We start from the raw sequence: 19,793 nt of genomic DNA, 5'->3' as shown, positions 1-19,793 counted from the left end.
CATTCTCAAATATGTTGAACGATGTCATGCAGGAGCCGCACCATTACACGGCGGCCATGTGAATAAAACATTTTTAAAGGGTATAAAAGAAGAAGTGCGCGCTCTCGGCGAAGCGCAGCATCAGCACCAGCATCCTATGCGCGTCCCCGCTCCGGTAGAGGCTGCCCGAGATCCCGGGAAGAGGAGTTGGAGCTGCGCGAGTTAAAGTTGGGCTAAAGGGGGGTGAAAGGATGCTGCAGAGCAATCTACGATCAAATTAACAAAGCCTAGGCGGAGAAACGTGTCCTAAGTGAAGGATGACTTGCAAAATACTGAACATATGCCTCTTATTTTTGGGTTTTCAACATTGCTCATCACGTAAGTCTTGTAACACAGCAATTGTTCATCTATTACTGGCTGCTAGAATATTAAATCTTTCAAAGTGTATTGACATGCCTTATCTGCATACTGTTTAGCGTCTGATTTGCTTAAGAAAAAGTTGTAGCATTCGGTAATAAGTGGAAAATACCACTGGAGGGCCAAATGTAGCCTGGGGTGTTGGACTCTTTGAAGGGCAACACACGTTGCGATTAAACCAGACAGCCTTAAAACACGGACCATTAAATTTCACTGCTTGTGTCGCCTGGTATGATTTCAGTGAAGCATTGTTTGGTGGCTGCACACAAAAAAAGTGTGGGAGCAAACCGCGTCGGTCCTGCGGAAGGTGCGCGCGGCGATCCCCATCGCACCGAACTGTCTGCATTGCAGTGCTTTTCAGCACGCAAGTTTCTGCACCGTGTGGATTCAACACTTCTTTGCAAAGCACGATGCCGCTCGAGAGTCTTTTGATGTCTCTGATATGATCGTCTCCAAATCGCTTTGACGATGCACGGCGTTCTCGCTGAAAATCCGCTTCTCAAAGTGGCGGTTGAGAGAGCAGGGCTCAGCGTCCTGACCGGGACCAGCCCACTGCAGTACTTTTTTTTTTTTTTTTTTTTTTTTTTGGGAAGAATGTGTTCCCATCACCTGTCCGTAAAGCCCTGCACACGACGTGCGCCAATTCACCTGGCAGGGAAATCATTACTGCAGGATCACAATGAAGCATGTGGTGGGTTTAGCCGGACAGAGGTGGGGCTGTGTTTGGAGCTCAATTGGTTTAGGGAAAAGGTGCCATCACCCCATCTATGGCAGAGCTTGTATGCATACTAATAAGCTTTATGCGTGATGTCAGTGTCAGGATGACCTCAGAGGGTCTTGAGTATTTATTAACCCCATACAGTTGCATTGCATGACTCATTAGTTTTGATGGCAGTGGGAGATGATGGAGGAGGGATGCTCTGTCATTTGACTTCTGGATAGATGTGAAATTTAAGAATAGAAATGGCAGCCACCACTGTTGATCATTTGTCTCTGAGGATTAAAAGCATTGTTTAAGATGATAATTGTATTTAATTTGTCTGAATTTTGGTGAAACAAATGCATAACCATGTTTACAGCATTAGTGCTGACTGTTAATATCAGTGGATCCACTTCACATAGATATTGTGCACCTTTCTGAGCTCTTTATGTAAAGTTATTGTAGGAAAATAATATTCCTGTCAGGCATTGTGTAATTATTTGAAGATATATTTGGTTTTCTGATATTAGGGTTCGTTTATGATGCCAGTATGCTGTTGATTACTCTGCCACACTGTATGCTGTAAGGGAATGGAGCTAACTTGCTGTAGGGTAATAGAATTAAATAGTGAATGAGCAGGAAAGCTTGTAAACATCATTGGATCACAGAATGCAAACCAGTAAGTGGGGGCCTGTGGGTTTGGCTCCTAGTGGATCAGGCTGGTACTTTATCACAGGCCAAGCCAACTGTATATCTGCTGTGTGGAAGTGCACAGTGGAACTATGCCAGATTCAAATGAAATCTCAGATCCCAGATGTACAGTGACCCAGCCTTAAGTGGAGCTGAGACTCACTCTGTAAAGTGTTTGTGTTTGATTCAGAAGAGCGTGATGCATATGCGTAAAGCCCAAGTTTGCGCTTTGTGCTTTCTGTCATGGTTAGCAGCCCAAGCAGCAGGAGGCTGACTGTTTGGTCCATGTGAGGGGAATTCAAAGAGGGGTGTGCTGGTCTGTGTGGAAGCTTAGCTGTTTTGTTCTATAAGACAGAAAAATGAAGCTGTTCTCTGAATTTAAGTCAGAATGTGATTCTGATGTGCTGCGTTGTTTGCGTTTGCATCCCTGGCACCAGTCAGACACCACCCACTGTGATGCCTGCCTAGGTATGAATGATTTATTAAAACGCCTTTCACAGAACTTGCTATATTTTTGACTCCCCTTATGCGCCGTTCTGTTGCAGTGTGTTTTGATATAATGTTGGTGGACATCTGCATTCAGCTGCACACATGCTAGGCTGGTGTCTGAATCCTCAGCTGCCACGCATCGCAGGCCACTGACAGCCAGAAGAGGTGCCTCTCTGCATACTGTAACCAGCAGTCATGATGTGTCAGCCCAGATAGAGCGGCCTACACTTATAGGAGACTGATGAGTCAGCAAGTGTGTTGCTAGAGCCCTACAGAGACACACTGTTTGCCACAGCGCCTTTAATGATGAATGCAGAAAGAGACAACTGTGTGGTGCAGAGAAGAGGGGGGGGGCGGGAACGCAGGATCATAAGGAGAGGGGTGAAAACCTGGTGACTGGATGCTCTGCACAGCTTTCAGGTACAGTACACTTTAGCTGCTGCAACATGACAACGCCCACTTGGGGAGAGAAAGAGAGAGGCAGAGAAGGAAAAAATAGCAAGATGATGATTAGGGAGAGTTTGAGGTAATGGGACGCAGTAAGAGCAGGGAAAAGCTTTTCGGAGTTGGAATGCAGACAAAGAGCGAAGACGGGAGTGAGGGAAAGGAAGGGAGACGGTGAATAGGTGGGGGTGGAGAGTGCGTGACAGTCTTGCTATAAGGAGGAGCTGAGGAGCTGAGTGGCCCGGGTTAACCTGCTGTAGTCTGGGATGGAGCTGCTCTCCAAATTTAAAGTCAAATTCCTTTCCTTTTACTACTGAGTGAGGAACTAAAACAAATCAATATACATTAAGCCATTAGCAGCAAATGAACTTTGCCTGTGCAACTGCAGCACAAAGCTTCAAAATATTTTTTTTCTTTAAAGGCCATTTGAGCAGCAGATCACTCGCACTGGCTCTCCAGTGTAGTAATGGAGTGATGCACCACAGATCTGTTATTGATCATCTGTAGCACTGCAAGGATTTTTGTATGATAAAGATGGCGGGAGAGCCTCTTGGGGAGGCAGACGGAGGCACAAAGTCAAGGTCACATTTCCCTTGTTCTGCACATGTCCTCCACCTGAATGTGCAATGTGTCCTTATGTGAAAGGTGACAGAACTCATGCTCATGTGACTAACTTGTTCTTACCAGATTGGGCAGAACATTGTGTGTTTGTGCTGCATAATGGCTTGTGCATGTTTTGCACCATTTAAGGTTGTGTAAGGCAGCGAAAGCTCTCTATTTCCTAATTTCTGGAGTTTTTGCTTTGATCACTCAGCCCTCTGCTCTCTGAGTTAAGTTATGTAAAATGTGAAGATTTGCAGTACCATTCCTCATCCTGCTCCATCTGCAGCCTGCATGCTAATTCTGGTAAAGTCTCCTGTTTCCAGCCACTGTCTGCTGCCTTTTCTCCTGTGCTCTGTGACCCCTGTGACTATAAGAACAGGAATTACAATGCCAGAACTCCTGTGTGCCAGTAAACAACTCCAAACATTTAGAGATGATCACACTGATGTGGGAGAAAGAAGAGGAAAGTCAGAATGGAGCTGCTTTAATTTACTTTATTTCTATGTTAGTTGGCCCTGTACATTGATTTTTTTTGGTTCTGCATGCCTTTACATTCAAACAAAACCCAGTCCATCTCTACTTTGTACTCTATCTATATTAAATCTTTTTGGAGCATTGAAGAGCATACCTTGGTACTTAAAATGAGATGGTGTTTCTCTTGCAGCTCGAGGTGAGGGCATCACGCCGTTATCCTCAGCAATGACACAAGCAAGATTAGGTAGAATTATGGTCAGTTTTAATAGCCGTGGGTTGGGGAGCGAGCCTGAGCAGATGGGTGATGGTCCTATCAGTCCCATAACAACATGCAGAATAGCAGCTCAACAGGACAAAGTGACAGTCACAGCTTGACTTGAGACTGCATGTATTTTTTCAAGAAATTGCAGAAATATACAGACATGGAGGCACCCACTCACCCACAGACACATTCATGTGATGCTGCATCATTCTTACTCTGCAACGCTAAACAACACCGCACCAGATCAATGTTTGTGCTCTTTCAGGGACTGTGTTTTACTGTAGAATACTATATGGATCTCTGACCTCACTATCTTTCTACCTTTACCAGCATAAAGACTAAATGTGTTTGTGCTACGCTTTGAATTTAATTGGATTGATCTGGCAAACATTACATTTTATGTCTCATGGAGCATGCACTAGCCTCTAATTAAACTCCAAATGGTCTTTTCTTATCAAGCTGTGCAGCTGTGCCAGTCTTTCTTGCCCAGAACTGTATCATTTTGAAGTGATGTGTAAGTGCTGCATTATGAGAAATCCTTCTTTATAATTCCTGACCTTGGTGTCTTCCTTATTATCACTGCAGGAGAATGTGTTGATCCGCTGGTCTCCGGGCTCTACGCCTCCTCCTTCCTGGCCTCCTCCAGATACAACTTTCTTTATTCCGCCAATTTTGCCAAACTGTATGGTAAGTTGCTAATTGTATGGCTGAATCCATCTGTGATTTCACACAATTCACCTAATAGACTTTTCTAACAGCAGATGTTTTAACTTATAGCAGGAAAAGCACAAGCGTGACTAATAACATTAATGATGACTCTGGTCCATTAAGGTGTGCAGGCACATTAATGTTATTGGTTACACCTGTGTTTTACAAGTCAAAATGCCCGTCATGACAAAGGGCTACTCTCACAGTGGCAAACGAAATTAAACCAAAAAACAAAACAGCAACAGATGCTGCAGTATCTGTGTGCAGCACTCAGGGCTGGGGACTCCTTAATGAATGAATGTGTGTGAATTTCATTGGGAAATCTGCTAACTTCCTTGTTAATTAGCTATCAGATATAGATACATATCTATATACACTTATAGCTACATAAGTCATTTTGGGTAATCTGCAAAAAGATGAATGCTTGTCCAATCCCAGACTAAACAGTACCTGCTCATTAGCATTCCCCACCACAAATCTGATTTAAAAAGGCTGCCGTAAATTACAGGTTCAGTTGATGTCACAGTTACTATGGTCATAATTTCATCACTATCAAACTGTATGTGTCACCCAAAAAAATCTAACAGTCCCCTTTCTTCCCCTCAGGCAGCAGTGGTTGGTCCCCATCTCCCAGGGACAGACAGCCATGGCTGCAGATAGACCTGGGTAGGAAATATCGACTGGTGGCCATCGCCACCCAGGGGACCTTTAACTCATATGACTGGGTCTCTAAGTACACCCTGCTCTACGGAGACCGACCGGACTCCTGGACGCCGTACATCATGAAAGGAGGAAACTCTGTAGGTGTTACTGATGCAGGACGGCTGGGGTGGGATGAGGGCCATAACAGGGATGAGGCGAGGATTAACTAGTCAGACGTAATCTTTACAGCTGATTCTCCAGTCAGTGGGTGTTCTATTATATTCATTGTCACTGGCACAGAAGCAAAGACAGCACAGCATATTATCTCCCTCAGCAGTGACAAAGCTAATCTCATCATCAGTTCATCTCCAGTCTCTTAATAAGGCGTTAACACCATTGCAGTGACTCAATAACTCTCTCCCCGTCTTTCCTGGTGCAATCTGCAGACGATGCCTGGAAACTGGAATTATTATCAGGTGAAGAGGAATGTCTTCCATTACGCCTTTACTGCTAAACACATTCGTCTGCTTCCTCTGGCGTGGAACACAGAGGATGGAGGGAAGATCGGTGTGAGGCTGGAGCTGTTCGGCTGCTCTTATGGTAAAAACGACTGAAGGGCATTACACAGGGATTTACTGTCTCTGAATCACATCCAGGGGCATTCTCCAATCCCAGTGCTTTATCAAATTTGATGATGTCACTAAATATAAGTGCTAGATATGCCACAATATGTTCCCAATTAACAAGTGACTAAGCTCAGTGTCACCTGATTCATGTTCAGGAAGCTCATACACTAGTTAAATGGCAACTCATCTGAAATGTGTGTAATCTTTAGAACCTATATAAATGCTCCATAGTACTATGTATACATAGTCTTAACTACATAATATACATTAGGTTATATATAACATAATATGCACATCACATAAAATTCAATCTATCTAAAATCTAAATCCTCTGTAGTAATTCTAAGAGCTTGTAAATCCATTTTGAAATGCCGTCTGCAGATTCCTACGTGCTACAGTACAACGGGGATGACTCGGTGGTCTACATGTACCCAGAAAAGAGGTCCCGTACGCTACACGACCATATTGCCATAAACTTCAAGACTCTGGAGCAGGATGGTCTGCTCTTACACAGTGAGGGGATTCAAGGAGATCTCTTCACCCTGGAACTCAAGAGAGGCCGTCTTTACCTGCACATCAGCCTAGGTGTGTGTGTGTGCTAAATTGTTTGTTGGATAACTGAAGTTGAAAATATTTTGGGCATACCTTTATTGTGCAGACAGGGCTACAGATGCCCCATAAAGATGACATTTATGGAAGGTATCTTCTTGCAGAATTTTGGATAAATGCAATTAAATATTTAATTATGAGATGATTTAAATCCTGTCCTTGCCCTCTTTTTTCCAGGAAGTAGTGTAATACACAAAGTTGATGGTCGAATTACACTGTCTGCTGGCAGCCTTCTTGATAACCTACACTGGCACTATGTCACCATCAAGCGCTATGGCCGACAGGTGAACTTCACAGTCGACAGTCAGACGGTGACAGGCATCTGTAAAGGAGAGTTTACACACCTGGATCTGGACACGCAGGTAGTGACAGTATAATATGAGAAGTGAAGGCTTACATAAGTAAAGGAAATGATGAATGAGTTGAATGCTGAATACATTTACTAAATGCTTCTTTGGAGGATACTTCCAAATGCATTTTAATTACAACTTGAAGGCAGCCTGTACACTCTTTCATTCATAACAAGCAAGTTAATGAGCTAATTTGCATGCTCAAGACTTTTTGCATTTATTTACAATGTGATGTCGTTTTTTGGCTAATGACTGACTGAGTGCCTTAATACCTTTCTCCTAGTTATATGTAGGGGGTGTCATAGAGAAAAATTTGCCTCACTTGCCCACCATACCAAATTTCCGGGGTTGCCTGGAGAACGTCTTCATCAATGGCATCAACATCATCGACAAAGCTCAGAGACAAGATCCTGAAATCCGCATCCCACAAAAGGTAGGGCTTTATACAAACCTGTATGCAACATTCCAGTTATTATATATATTGTACATCACCACAACTGATAACATCTGATTTGTCTTTCTTCCCTCAGAAAATGATGCACTTTGCCTGCAGAGACATTCTGCTCAAACCGATGACTTTTGCCGGGCCCAACAACTACCTGCAGGTGCCGGGCTTCTTCAGGAGGCCTCGTATGTTTGTCAAGTTTAAGTTCCGCTCGTGGGACTACACGGGGCTGCTAATGTTCACGCGATTTGCTGATGACCTGGGTGCCCTCGAGTTGGGCCTTAGCGAGGGTCAGATCAATGTCACCATATTCCAGCCTGGCAAGAAGAAACTCCAGTTTGGCGCAGGTGAGCTCATGCAATTTTTGGCCTTGTCAGATGACTTCAGAACATATTAAAGTTTAATGCAGCTGACAGTTAGCCAAGCCTCGCCCACTGATTTACTGTTGTTATGCATGTCAAGCTTTTTGTCTTGAACGACAGTTACTGATAAAGGTGGCAGATTTACTACTTGAAATATGCAATCTTTTTTTAAACAATTGATCCTTGATTCTAGACAGAGGCAGACAAAAGCGAACTTGTCATTTGGCTGATGGCCGCAGTTTTTGTTGGCTGCAGTGACGACTGTGGCTGATTTTATCTCTCCAGCTAACTTTTTAATGTTTCCAACTCATTCAATATATATATTCAGTATATTCAATATATATTAAACTTGTACTTCGTGGCTACATGTATGATATTGGGCTAAAACACTGAGGCTAAACTTGTTAGCTGCACGTTTACATTTACAGCTTATGTTAGAGCAGATAAATGCCCTGTGGATTTATTCCTTACACTTTTGCTCTTATGTTTTTGGTCTTACAAAGGCTAAAAAAAGACATCAACCTGCAAACTCTTTAGACCTAATGTATCCACAGAGTAACTATAGCTGTTATTACAGTCCCATGCACACCATTTCGGTATGTGTGGAAACTCCGTGCCTATGGTTGCTAAGCTATCATTGGATGATCTCTGTTTGAGGGCGGGGTTTACCTAATAGTCTATTCTGGATAAATGCTATGGATTGTGCATCTCTCTGCTGAGTCTCTGTTGAAACATTGCATGATGCCATTTTTTCAATCTCTAGGATACAGGCTAAATGATGGCTACTGGCATACAGTGGATCTGGCAGCCAGAGACAACCTACTGACCCTCACGATTGATGAAGAGGAAGGGTCTCCACTAAAGATCACCAATCCTTTCACAATTCGGACAGGAGACCGTTACTTCTTTGGAGGTGAGGTGATGGCTTTAAACAGCTGTTCACAACTCCTAAAATCAACTTCCAAATCTGCGCTGTTCAATTCATACGTTTGCTTTCCTGCACCCAGGTTGTCCAAAAACCAACAACACAATAAGGAAGTGTGAGACCAAGCTGAACCGTTTCCATGGTTGCATGCAACATATCTTCATAGACAACGAACAGCTTGATATTGACATTATTCTGCAACGACAGTGGGGCCGCTATGCTGAACTGTTGTTGGGCACATGTGGCATCACTGACAGGTAAGAAATACAACCCAATGTGCATAAAGCATACACATCTGATTTCATAAAACACAGGAGAGTTGCATACGGACACAGACAAATATGGCACTGCAAAAGAATCTCAAGGCATTTGAGCCCATAAAGTTACCCATTATGTGCCGCCATCTTACCATAGTCCTATAAAGATACACACATTCCTTAAAGGATTCATTATTTCTATATCGTCTTGGCTCTTTTATGATGTTGTAAAAGAGCTGTGATCTCATTCAAGATATTAGTGAAGCATTTGTCTCTGAATTGTCTGTGGAGTGAGACATTTCTGTAGAGCTGATGGCATTTATCACCTTGTGGTAAGTTTTGCCTCATAAAACCTTATCTAAAGGCTCTTGACAAGAAGCAAACGGCCCAGGGAAAATAGGGAATGTTGAAATGAAACAAAGAAAATGACACACTTGTGTGATCAAAATACTCAGTATGAGCACATCTTTCATTTACAGATGCACTCCAAATCCATGTGAACATGAAGGCCGATGCATCCAGTCCTGGGATGACTTCATCTGTCTGTGTGAGAACACAGGCTATAAAGGAGAAGTGTGTCACATGTGTAAGTCCTGGCTGGTAGTTGTATCACGAGAATAAGTGTTTCTTTCCAGTTAATTACACCTGGCCCACGCCATATTTCTTCTTTATAATAACAAATTGATCATCTCGCTTGTCAAACAGCGGTTTATAAAGAGTCATGCGAGGCATACAGACTCAGCGGCAAATATTGGTCTGGAAACTACACCATCGATCCTGATCTCAGCGGACCGCTGAAACCATTTGAAGTGTACTGCAAAATGAAATGTAAGTAATCACTGTCACTAATAAAATACAGCTTCATCAGCAACATGCTCGGTATTAGCTGGATCCTCTGTGGGTTGTTAATGAAAAGTTGGAAAATGAAAAGTCAGGTTATCATGTTCCTGTAATGAGAAACGTGGACTGAAATTTCATGGGAAATTAAAGGCGTTATAAAACAAGAGAGAGCCAGGCCCAGCTGTTTCTGGGTGTAAAAGTGTGCATCTTCTTAATTAGTAGTCTGTGTCATTTGTCTTACATTTTTGTTAGCTCCGTCTCCCTCTTTTAATATTTAATCACTATGACCTGTATCTGTCATGCCTCTTCACAGCGTATAAAGCGTGGACAGTGATTTTGCATGACCGAGTGGATGGCACCAAGGTGACGGGGAGTTCAATAGACCGGCCGTATATCGGAGATGTCAACTACTGGAACGCTTCCTGGGATGAAGTCACTGCTTTGGCCAACACTTCCATGTACTGTGAGCAGTGGATTGACTACTCCTGCTACAAGTCTCGTCTCCTCAACACCCCCAGTAAGTGGGATTGGTCAGTTCATTAAACTGGTATTATGCTCATGGAAAACAAGAAAGATAAGAAACTATAATGAAGATAACATTTCGTTTCTGAAACAGATGGAAGACCTTTTGGTTACTGGATTGGTCGTGACAATATGAGTCACTACTACTGGGGTGGAACTTTCAGAGAGGTCCAAAAATGTGGCTGCGCCATCAACCAAACCTGCACCGATCCCAAGTTTCAATGCAACTGTGATGCTGACTATAGACAATGGTGAGCGAAGGATACGTGGAGCAGGTTTAGCTTCTATCTGTGATGCTGACCATGAAGTCTTAACATCCCCACTGTGGCTTTTCAGGTACTCAGATAAGGGCTACTTGGACTTTAGAGACCATCTGCCTGTGAGGAGGGTGGTGGTCGGGGACACCAACAGGACCGGCTCAGAGGCACACTTCACCGTCGGGCCCCTCCGCTGCCATGGGGACAGTGAGTTTAATATTATGGACACAGTAATGTTCAGTGTTGTTGAAGGATTCATAGTTGTTTATATACATATATATATATAAATATATTTTATTTTTTCCACAGGAAACATCTGGAACACCATAGCCTTCACCAAGCCCACCTACATAACCTTCCCCACCTTCAGGCCTGGCTCCAGTGCTGACATCTCCTTCCACTTCAAAACCTATCGTGAGCAGTGTGTCTTCTTGGAGAACTCTGATGACCATCTTCGCAACTTCATACGTATAGAGCTGAATAGTAAGTCAACTCGTCGGCTTGTAGGGAGCTCTTCTCCTTATACAAGTGAGAGATTTATGTAAGAATTACTGTAAGTTTTTTATTATTTCTCCTTTCCATGTCTCCTTCTTTTCTTTTCCAGCCACCCATGACCTTGCCTTTGTATTTATGGTTGGGGATGGGATCATTAATGTGACACTACACTCCCCTGTGCCACTCAATGACAACGAGTGGCACTTTGTTCACGCCGAGATTAATGTGAAACTGGCCCGGATCAAGGTTGATTATCAGCCCTGGGCTGTTAGACGTTTCCCAGGTCAGACCTTCGTCACCATGAAATTTACACATCCTCTCCTAGTAGGTAGGTTGCTCGAGGTAACTTGGAAATTTGGAATTTAAAAGTGGAATAACATACAGTACATTTAATGTGTCCTCTCTTAAGCTTGAATGAAGAAGAACAAGCACTGATAAAAGCGTTCTTTGTATTAGGTGCAGCCAACCGCACCCTGAGACCTTTCTTGGGGTGTCTTCGAGGGTTACGGATGAACGGTGTTCCACTTGATCTAGAGGGGAAAGTAAATGAGGAGCAGGGTATAAGGAGGAACTGTACTGGAGAGTGTCTCAATGCTACCATACCATGCCGAAACAGCGGCCAGTGCATTGAGGGTTATGCTTCCTACACTTGTGACTGCAACAACACAGCGTTCGATGGCTTCTACTGCCATAAAGGTACGTTTTTGACTTTAGTTATAGCCCTGACAAAACCATCACATAACAAGTGCAGCAGTACTTTGGAACTGATCTAGATATCTAATTCCTCAATTATCTTTTCTAAGACATCGGAGCCTCCTTTGAGATTGGCTCGTGGCTGAGATACAACATACGGAAGAAGCCTATATCAGATGAGGCAGCTTGGGCCAACTGGATTGACCCGCACTACGACAACTTCAGCCTCGGTTACAATGACACAGCAGACGACATAGAGTTCAGTTTCAGCACCGTTCACACGCCAGCTGTGTTGCTCTACATCAGCTCCTTCGTCCAAGACTACATCGCTGTCATCCTCAAGACTGATGGTAAAAGAAGTTATAGGGCAGCAGATTCATTTTATTCCCACAATTAGAGACTCAGAATCTCACAAAAAGTAGTAGTTGAAGTAATGGAGTTATTCATCAAATCAGTATCTGCTGTTGATGTATTTCTTGTCTTCTCCCCCCACAGGTAGTGTAGATCTGAGGTATAAACTGGGGCTCATAACACACAAGTACCAGCTGACTCACCGGAACCTGGCAGATGGATACCCCCACTATGTCAACATAACCAGACACAACAGAACCATCAAAACACAGGTTCATGCTCCCACTGCCGTCAATGTGTAAACTCTGATCTGTGGTTTGTTATTTGTTAATCCTGTGGTATGTTTCATGTGTGAAAAATCTGTCGTGCACCCATCGAAGGGTATGCATCTAACAAAGCTTTTCAGTGTAAAGACTAATTTACTTGAAATTACAAGAAAGCAGCATTCCATGAATTTTAGCACATGGTAAAAGAAATATTGATACCACTCTCATAGGTGTAGCTGGGGCCAGCCGCTAGTTAGCTTAGCTTAGCATGGAGACTGGAAATGGGGAAACAGCTAGCGCAGCTCTAAATGTAACAAAATCTACCTTCCAGCACATCTAAGCTCACAAGGTGGATATTGTGACTTTTGAACAGGCTAGCTGTTTCCCTTCGTTTCCACTCTTTATGCTAAGATAGGCTAACCAGTGTTTTATTTATGTAATTAGGGACACGGGGCACGCTCCGAGTCACTTATTACTATCCCGCGCGTTTCTTCTTCTTCTTCTTCTTATTAGGGACACGGGGCTACGCTCCGAGTCACTTATTACTATCCCGCGCGTTTCTTCTTCTTCTTATTATTATTATTTTTCATCTTCCTCCAAGTTTTCGTCCCTTAACTCGCCCCGCAGCTTTGAGAAAACCCTCGCAAATTATATATCAAAACGTGCGTATTGTTCGGGATCGGTGATAAATTTCCCATAAGAAATGAATGGGACGGGCGAAAAAAACAAGATTGAAATTGCAGTTTTTCAAACATCTGTAGCTCAGGCATACATTCACCGAGAGACTTCATTTCAACTTTAAAATGTAGACCCAAGTCTGGTCTATTGGTGTGTTCAACCACATTTTGATTGGTCCTATAGTTTTTGATCAGTCACTGTTCAATGACAGTGATCGTTTGGAGGGAAATTTTGAGATTATAATGGGTGTGTATTGCGCGGAATGTTCGTGCTAGAGTGCGTGCTAGAGTGGCACAGAGTCTAAAAACGATCCTAAAATCTTCTCTTTTTCTCGTCGCTACGGCCACAAATTACACTCTACACGCATAATTTTGGGATCAGTTTGTAGACAAACTTGTCCTCTTTCATGTGATGTCCTCGAAAAAGCCGAGAGACTTACTGAATTTAAATAGTGAGACTTTTTGTGCAGCCAGCTCCCTCCTGCTCTCCCATTAAGTCCCATGTTAAAATTCAGAGCTGTTTTGTGAGAAAAGCAGAAATGCCTCCTGTCTTTACATCGCCATAAAACGAAAAGTTGTTGTGTCAGGAATAAAACGAGGAGATGGTCGGACTCAGGAAGTTCTCGGGAGTCCGATGATCTATAGTACACTCTGATACGAGGTACGGTTCTCTCACCAGAGGATTTAGTTCAGGAGGTTCGCCGAAACCAAATCTCACTGCATACAATACAAACTCCTGTTCTCTGAGTCGCAGAGTCTTTTTAAGTCGAACATTTTGTCATTTTTCTAAAGAATATCTGGACATAAAACACACGTACATCTGGCCCAGACTTGTCCGCATCTCACAGTGTAATCGGTTTTTTGATAGCAGCTACGATTTTGACACAATCGCAAGTTGTTCGGAAGAAACCGACAGCGAAAAAGCCGCTTTTCAGTTAACAGGTGTAACTGTCATTAACTGTCATTTACACACACACCGGTCAATAACCCACGCACACACATCTGCAGGACAACAAGCCTGAGAATGATTATCTTAACGAGCTCAGTCAAAACAAGGGCATTGTTTGAAAACAATCTCCGTCCAACAAGCAGTTAAACTCAGCTTCAGAAAGCTCTTTGCCAAAGAGGTTGAGACAGTAGTCACACAAATGCAGAAGTTACACAGGCACACACGCACACACACACACACACACACACATTCAGACACATATATACTATACACATCTCCATGTTGGAGCTGGTTGGGCTGCTTGTGTAGTTCAAGCAGACACACACACACAAACAGACGAAGACACACACATACGCAGTCACACACAATGACAGATACATAAACACACACACACAGACAAATGCATAATGAAAACCCCACCCCCCCGCCCCCTTGTTAACGCCGTTAGCTCTGTTAGCTCTGCTAGAACAGTTAGCTCTGTTAGCGTTAGCGCCGTTAGCTCTATTCGCACCGTTAGCTGTTCGCTCCGTTAGTGTTAGCTCTGTTAGCTCCGTTAGCATTAGCTCCATTCATGTTTATTGATTCAGTTCATTAATTCATGTTAACAGAGACATGAAGCAGAGGAGAAAGCCACAGAAACACAGCTGGGACCAGTTCATTAATCAGGGACTGACTACCTCTGATACCTGCTCTTTCCTCAAATTTCAGCCTTTTTCAATTGTCCGCTGCTTCGCCATAGTTTCTCCTAGAGACTTCATTCAAACTTTAAAACGTAGATAATTTTGTCGGCTTGAACACACCCCGTGTCCCTTTCAAAATTTCCCAGGGGGAATTTTCTAGTTAGTTGTTTTTGTGGTGTTGAGGTCATTTGCTGTACGTGCTACCTTCCAGTTCCAGTTCCTTTCCTGTAAAGGTGAGGTGTATAACAGGGTTTGCCTTGCCCACAGGTGGATTACATGGAGCCCATAGTGGAAAAGATAACGTTGGTGGAGGACGCCAGGTTTGATTCTCCAAAGTCCATGTTCCTGGGCAGAGTGATGGGTAAATGTCTAATTTACTCGTCTTTGTATAGAACATGTAGCCTAATGTATTCATCTTGCTGCCAGTGTTATTAATACATTCATTATTTTAAGTAGGCACTCTGCTGATGTTTCTCTCTGCTCTTTCAGAGGTTGGTGACATTGACTATGACATCCAGAGGCACAATGCTCCAGGCTTCATAGGCTGCATATCTGGGGTGAGATACAACGTTTATGCCCCGTTAAAGGCCTTCTTCCGTCCAAATGAAACAGACCCCCCGGTAACGACACAAGGCTACGTATCTGAGTCCAACTGCGGCGCTTTCCCTCCTGTCCTGGGTTATGTACCATGGGAGGCAGACCCGTGGTTCACTGGCATAGGTGAGTCTATAAGTCCCATAATGCATCAGTACAAAAAGTGAATATCACTTTGTGTTCATCCACTTATACATGTACCTCTCCCTTTCAGAGTATTTTTATATCCATGATGACCTGGGCCTGTTTTGGATAACAGGTAAATGTTTTTTTTCTCTTTTTTAATGCTCTGATGAGACGTACTGCTTATCTGCCTTGTTTCTGAATTGCTGCATTAAAAAACAAGAGCAGTAATGTGACATTTAGCAGTTTATTCAGTTCATTTTGAAGCACTGCTTCTCTCCCTCATTTCTGTTTCACTCACTCTTTCCATCCTGTCCCAGATGACACAAATCAGCCGTTTGAAATTCTCTTTCCTTTTTTCCAAAAATCCTCTAATCCTAAATTAGAGCAGGGTTGTCAGATTCCAATGTGATCTTTTGAGTGTTTATTCAAGTGTCTGAGTGCAGGCTCAAATTTATTATGTGTGGGACAAATCTGAAAAAGAAAACCCAGCCACTTATAGATAAATAAACAGCCAGACATTTCTAATACATTATTATTATTAGATTATTTGACTCCACGCAGTTGAGGTCAGATTATCTTTCTAGTCTACATGAGTATATGAGTACATGTAAGCCTGTATTCCCTTATCACCATGAAAACAGCACCCATAATCATACTGCAATGACAATAGACAAATCATGTAAAAGCAGCCAGCAATGAAAAAGAAGAAGATTATGACTGAAGCACAGAAAAAACAATGGAACAATTATAACAAAACTAACATTAATGAATAATTATGTCTGTCAACACAGAAACGATGGGTTGAAAAAGCATGAAGCTGAGGCTGAAATATGACAAATGTGTTTTTCTCTGTCCATCTATGAATTCCTGGAATGCATCAATATTTAATAAAGTTCTTCAGATATTTAATCCCCATGATACCTCTGTACTTTATTACAAGAGGACACGTTGAGTGTTGGGAGCAGACCACCACTTTGCCGCACAGTATTACAGATGACGGAATGAATTAGAGCAGGTCCCCCTGATGAGCAGGAGAGGCTGCAGTCCCTGGATTAAACTGCAGCACAGAGACTCTCTGCTCTATCCCTGTCTGAGACCTTTACCGGATCAGATATATTTAGTATGCATGGGCCCGGCTTACAGTTCATCGTTGATAGATGCTTCAGCTTAATAGATCATTCAGATTCAGATGTATTATGCTAATGCAGGATATTTAGTATGTCATTTAAGATTGGTGCACCATTCAGGCACTCCAACAATTGTCCCCGCAGGTTATCAGACGTCATCCCTGTCTGATATACTGCTCAGGATAAAATGGTTATGACTGAGAAATCACACCACTTATTTTAAATGCAGCTGATAAAACATAATGGTCAATTCTACTGGTGAACAAATTCTGGCCAACGATATTGAAGACATGTTTTCTTCGAATTTCTTCACTTTAAATAACATTTTTGCCTCCTTGCTGCTCTAAGATCTGCAGCACCGACCCATTCTCTAAACCAATTTATTTAAGGTACCTTCCCAGTATGCATTGGGATAAGGAAACACCAACATTTCGCCAGTCTGTTACACAGTGAACACAGTGACTGACAAACAAATACACACCCACAGGCAATTTAATGTCTCCAGTTCACCTGACCTGCATTCACTGGACTGTGACAGGAAATCTAAGCAGAAGCAGGGGGAACATTAAAGCTGCCCTGAACCTTTAGTTGTTGTAGTCTTGAACAACTGAACAGTAATTCTGGTTGTAGGCGTCCAGGTTCACTGGCACCTGCTGTGTGAATACTTAGAGTGGTAAAACACGTGACCACGTGACAAATCTGACTTAACCTTTAAAAATCACATTACCTTTTACCAACTGAGAAATGTTCCAGTCTCATGCTAAAAACTCATGCCCCCATGAGTCCAGATTACTGTAATTCCCTCTTCATAGAAATCCTGGCTGAAAGCTCTTGTAGACTGAGGCTAATTCAAAATGCAGTGGCGGGCGTACTAACCAGGACAAAAAGATCTGAACACATCGCCCTCATCTTCAGAAACATCCACTGGCTTCCTAAGATCTTCCTCCTGGTGTATAAATACTGGCTCCACAGTATACATCAGCACCAATTTCAATCATGTCCCGAGAGCCTACTCTAAGTCTGGTCAGACGGCATTCAGTATCAGCTAATCTGGTATTCTGACACTTGCACCCACACTGAGATCATTTATAATCAATCTCAGAACATTTTTATTCAGTTTAGCATTCTAATGAATTCTTTTTCTGTATTTTATCATACGGTTGTGTGTATATTTTTCTTGCGCTCTCCGGTCTTCTTTTCTTTCTGTCCCACTCATATGTGGCCCCCTATAAAGCGCTTTGAACTGCATTTGTAGGCAAAGGTTTTGTACAAATAAACTTGAACAAGAAGAATAACAAGAAAAGGAACTTTGACTGACCATTAGAAACCTGACTTGGATGTTAGAGGAACGTGGCATTTGACTTATCTAAATGTCATAGATAAAATCAGACATTCACCAGTTTGGCTCATATAACGGAATACAAATTCACTCCAAGAAGTGCCTGTTCCTCACCAGTGTCTGTAGGAGCACCTCTCTCCTCATTGTGTTATGGAGAGATTTTTTTTTTCTCACTTGCTGTTTAAGTACTTGTGCTCTTCTGCCTTCTTTTCTTTCTGTCCTGTTGATGTGTACCTCGCTTTGTTTCCCCCTAAAAAGCACTTTCAACTGCATTTGCATGATAATGTGCTGTACAAATAAACTTGAAGAAAAATAATTAAAGGAGAAAAGGAGCGGATCAGCCAAGGAACAGCGATACCTTGGCTGAACAGACAAAATTAAAATAATCCAGACTTGGATGTTAGAGGAAGATTGGTCTGGCATTTGACTTATTTAACCCTATAATGCCGTGGGTATCATATTTGATACATGCATTTCTGAAACGTTTTGCATTACCATATGGTAAAAACTTTGCTCAAAACGATGCAAACAAAAAAAAACATATTTACAATTGTTAAAGGGCCAAATAACGTCTTCAAATTAAAAAAAAATATAATTTTCTGTCCATTATTTCTTGGGTCAGGCATTATAGGGTTAATTGTCATGGATAATATCAGACCCGAATTCACTAGTTTGGCTCATATAATGGAACACATATTCCATTCAAACAGTGCCTGTTCCTCATCAGTGTCTGTAAGAACACCTCTTTCCTCATTTTGTTGCAGATTAACTCTAGCTGTGCTATTTTAATCCTTTAGTCATTGTCATCCTGGCGCTGCTGATGCTCTTTGGAGGCCTGTATAGCATCTATGTCTACGCGTATCAGCAGAAGGGCAGCTACCGCACCAATGAACCCAAAAACCTGGAGTCCCCCAGCAGCTCCAGGCCGCTGACCGAGACCCTGAGGAGAGAAAAAAAGAACCTCCCAGAAATCGAAGAGGAGTTCAGGAGCGACTAGCGTCACAGGACCTTTGGGACAGTGTGGGAGTGGGACAGGGTTTGACTGAGGGTTGGGCAGAGGGAAATAGCACTTACAACAACCACAGATACCTGAATTCAGTTTTCTAATTCTTTTGTTCTCTCTTTTTTCATATTTTGGTTTGTGTTTCTTTCTCCAGTTGAGTGGGATCTGATGCCTGGTGCTCTACATAGTACGTATTTTGGTAAGGGTCAAAAGTTCACATCGAGCCCCATGTTGCGTGAGTAGCCAACAAGTCTCACACTGTATTGCACGGTGAATTACTGAAGTGCCTCATCTGAACAAGTTTGATCTGAATTAACCACAATAGCTTATTCAGATAGGGTTTAGATTAGACACTGTGGGAAGAGGATTTTAAAGGGATGTTTAATTATAGTTAGAACATCAGTTAAGAGTATTCAGGCTTTTCTTTCCAGCCATTTTTGAGACTAATTAAAGCTACTAATATCTTACTGTATAGATTTATCGACATCTAGAATATACCTTTTGGTGACAATCTCTCACAGAGCCATTTTTGACACCATAGCTCATAATCCGTCTTGGGTTTGAGCGATGACTGCATCTGAGAGCCGGTGAACTAAACCAGTACAACCAAAATCCAGATCACTGAAGCAAAACCGGTGTTCATGAATAAAAACAACCAACCGAAGAGAGAACGTACTGACAAGCATGGAGCTGCGAGATCTTAAGCTTTGAGATGATACATATAAAGATTGTAAAAGGTATATACGCTTATATTTGTTGTATTGCAGCCTATAACAGTGCATTACCTATACAGAATGGCACATGTAAGTGGTTGAGAATTGCCATAGTGTCAGTAGATAGTAGCTTTGCAGATCACAGTATGCTCAGATTCCTAACGCATCCTCAACCATGG

The 19,793-nt window shown here is 42.5% G+C and overlaps 1 protein-coding gene across 1 annotated transcript; it reads left to right on the top strand.

Annotated features, from left to right (window-relative positions):
• The first annotated feature begins 296 nt into the window (after nucleotides 1-296).
• cntnap1 (contactin associated protein 1) lies at nucleotides 297-18,895 on the top strand. The gene is made up of 24 exons (XM_041956966.1): nucleotides 297-357; nucleotides 4,644-4,745; nucleotides 5,373-5,566; nucleotides 5,855-6,008; nucleotides 6,416-6,619; nucleotides 6,821-7,005; nucleotides 7,277-7,426; nucleotides 7,524-7,785; nucleotides 8,564-8,713; nucleotides 8,808-8,982; nucleotides 9,462-9,568; nucleotides 9,688-9,810; nucleotides 10,136-10,339; nucleotides 10,439-10,595; nucleotides 10,681-10,808; nucleotides 10,911-11,084; nucleotides 11,206-11,424; nucleotides 11,553-11,792; nucleotides 11,900-12,139; nucleotides 12,285-12,412; nucleotides 14,980-15,073; nucleotides 15,202-15,432; nucleotides 15,521-15,565; nucleotides 18,696-18,895. Exons 1-24 carry the CDS (start codon nucleotides 297-299, stop codon nucleotides 18,893-18,895), a joined length of 3,927 nt encoding a protein of 1,308 aa, XP_041812900.1.
• Nucleotides 18,896-19,793: the final 898 nt, after the last annotated feature.

This window comes from Chelmon rostratus, chromosome 17, assembly GCF_017976325.1.
Source record: "Chelmon rostratus isolate fCheRos1 chromosome 17, fCheRos1.pri, whole genome shotgun sequence".
Taxonomy (NCBI): domain Eukaryota; kingdom Metazoa; phylum Chordata; class Actinopteri; order Chaetodontiformes; family Chaetodontidae; genus Chelmon; species Chelmon rostratus.
Note: the sequence above shows the minus strand (reverse complement) of the source record. Positions and strands in the feature narration are given on the sequence as shown.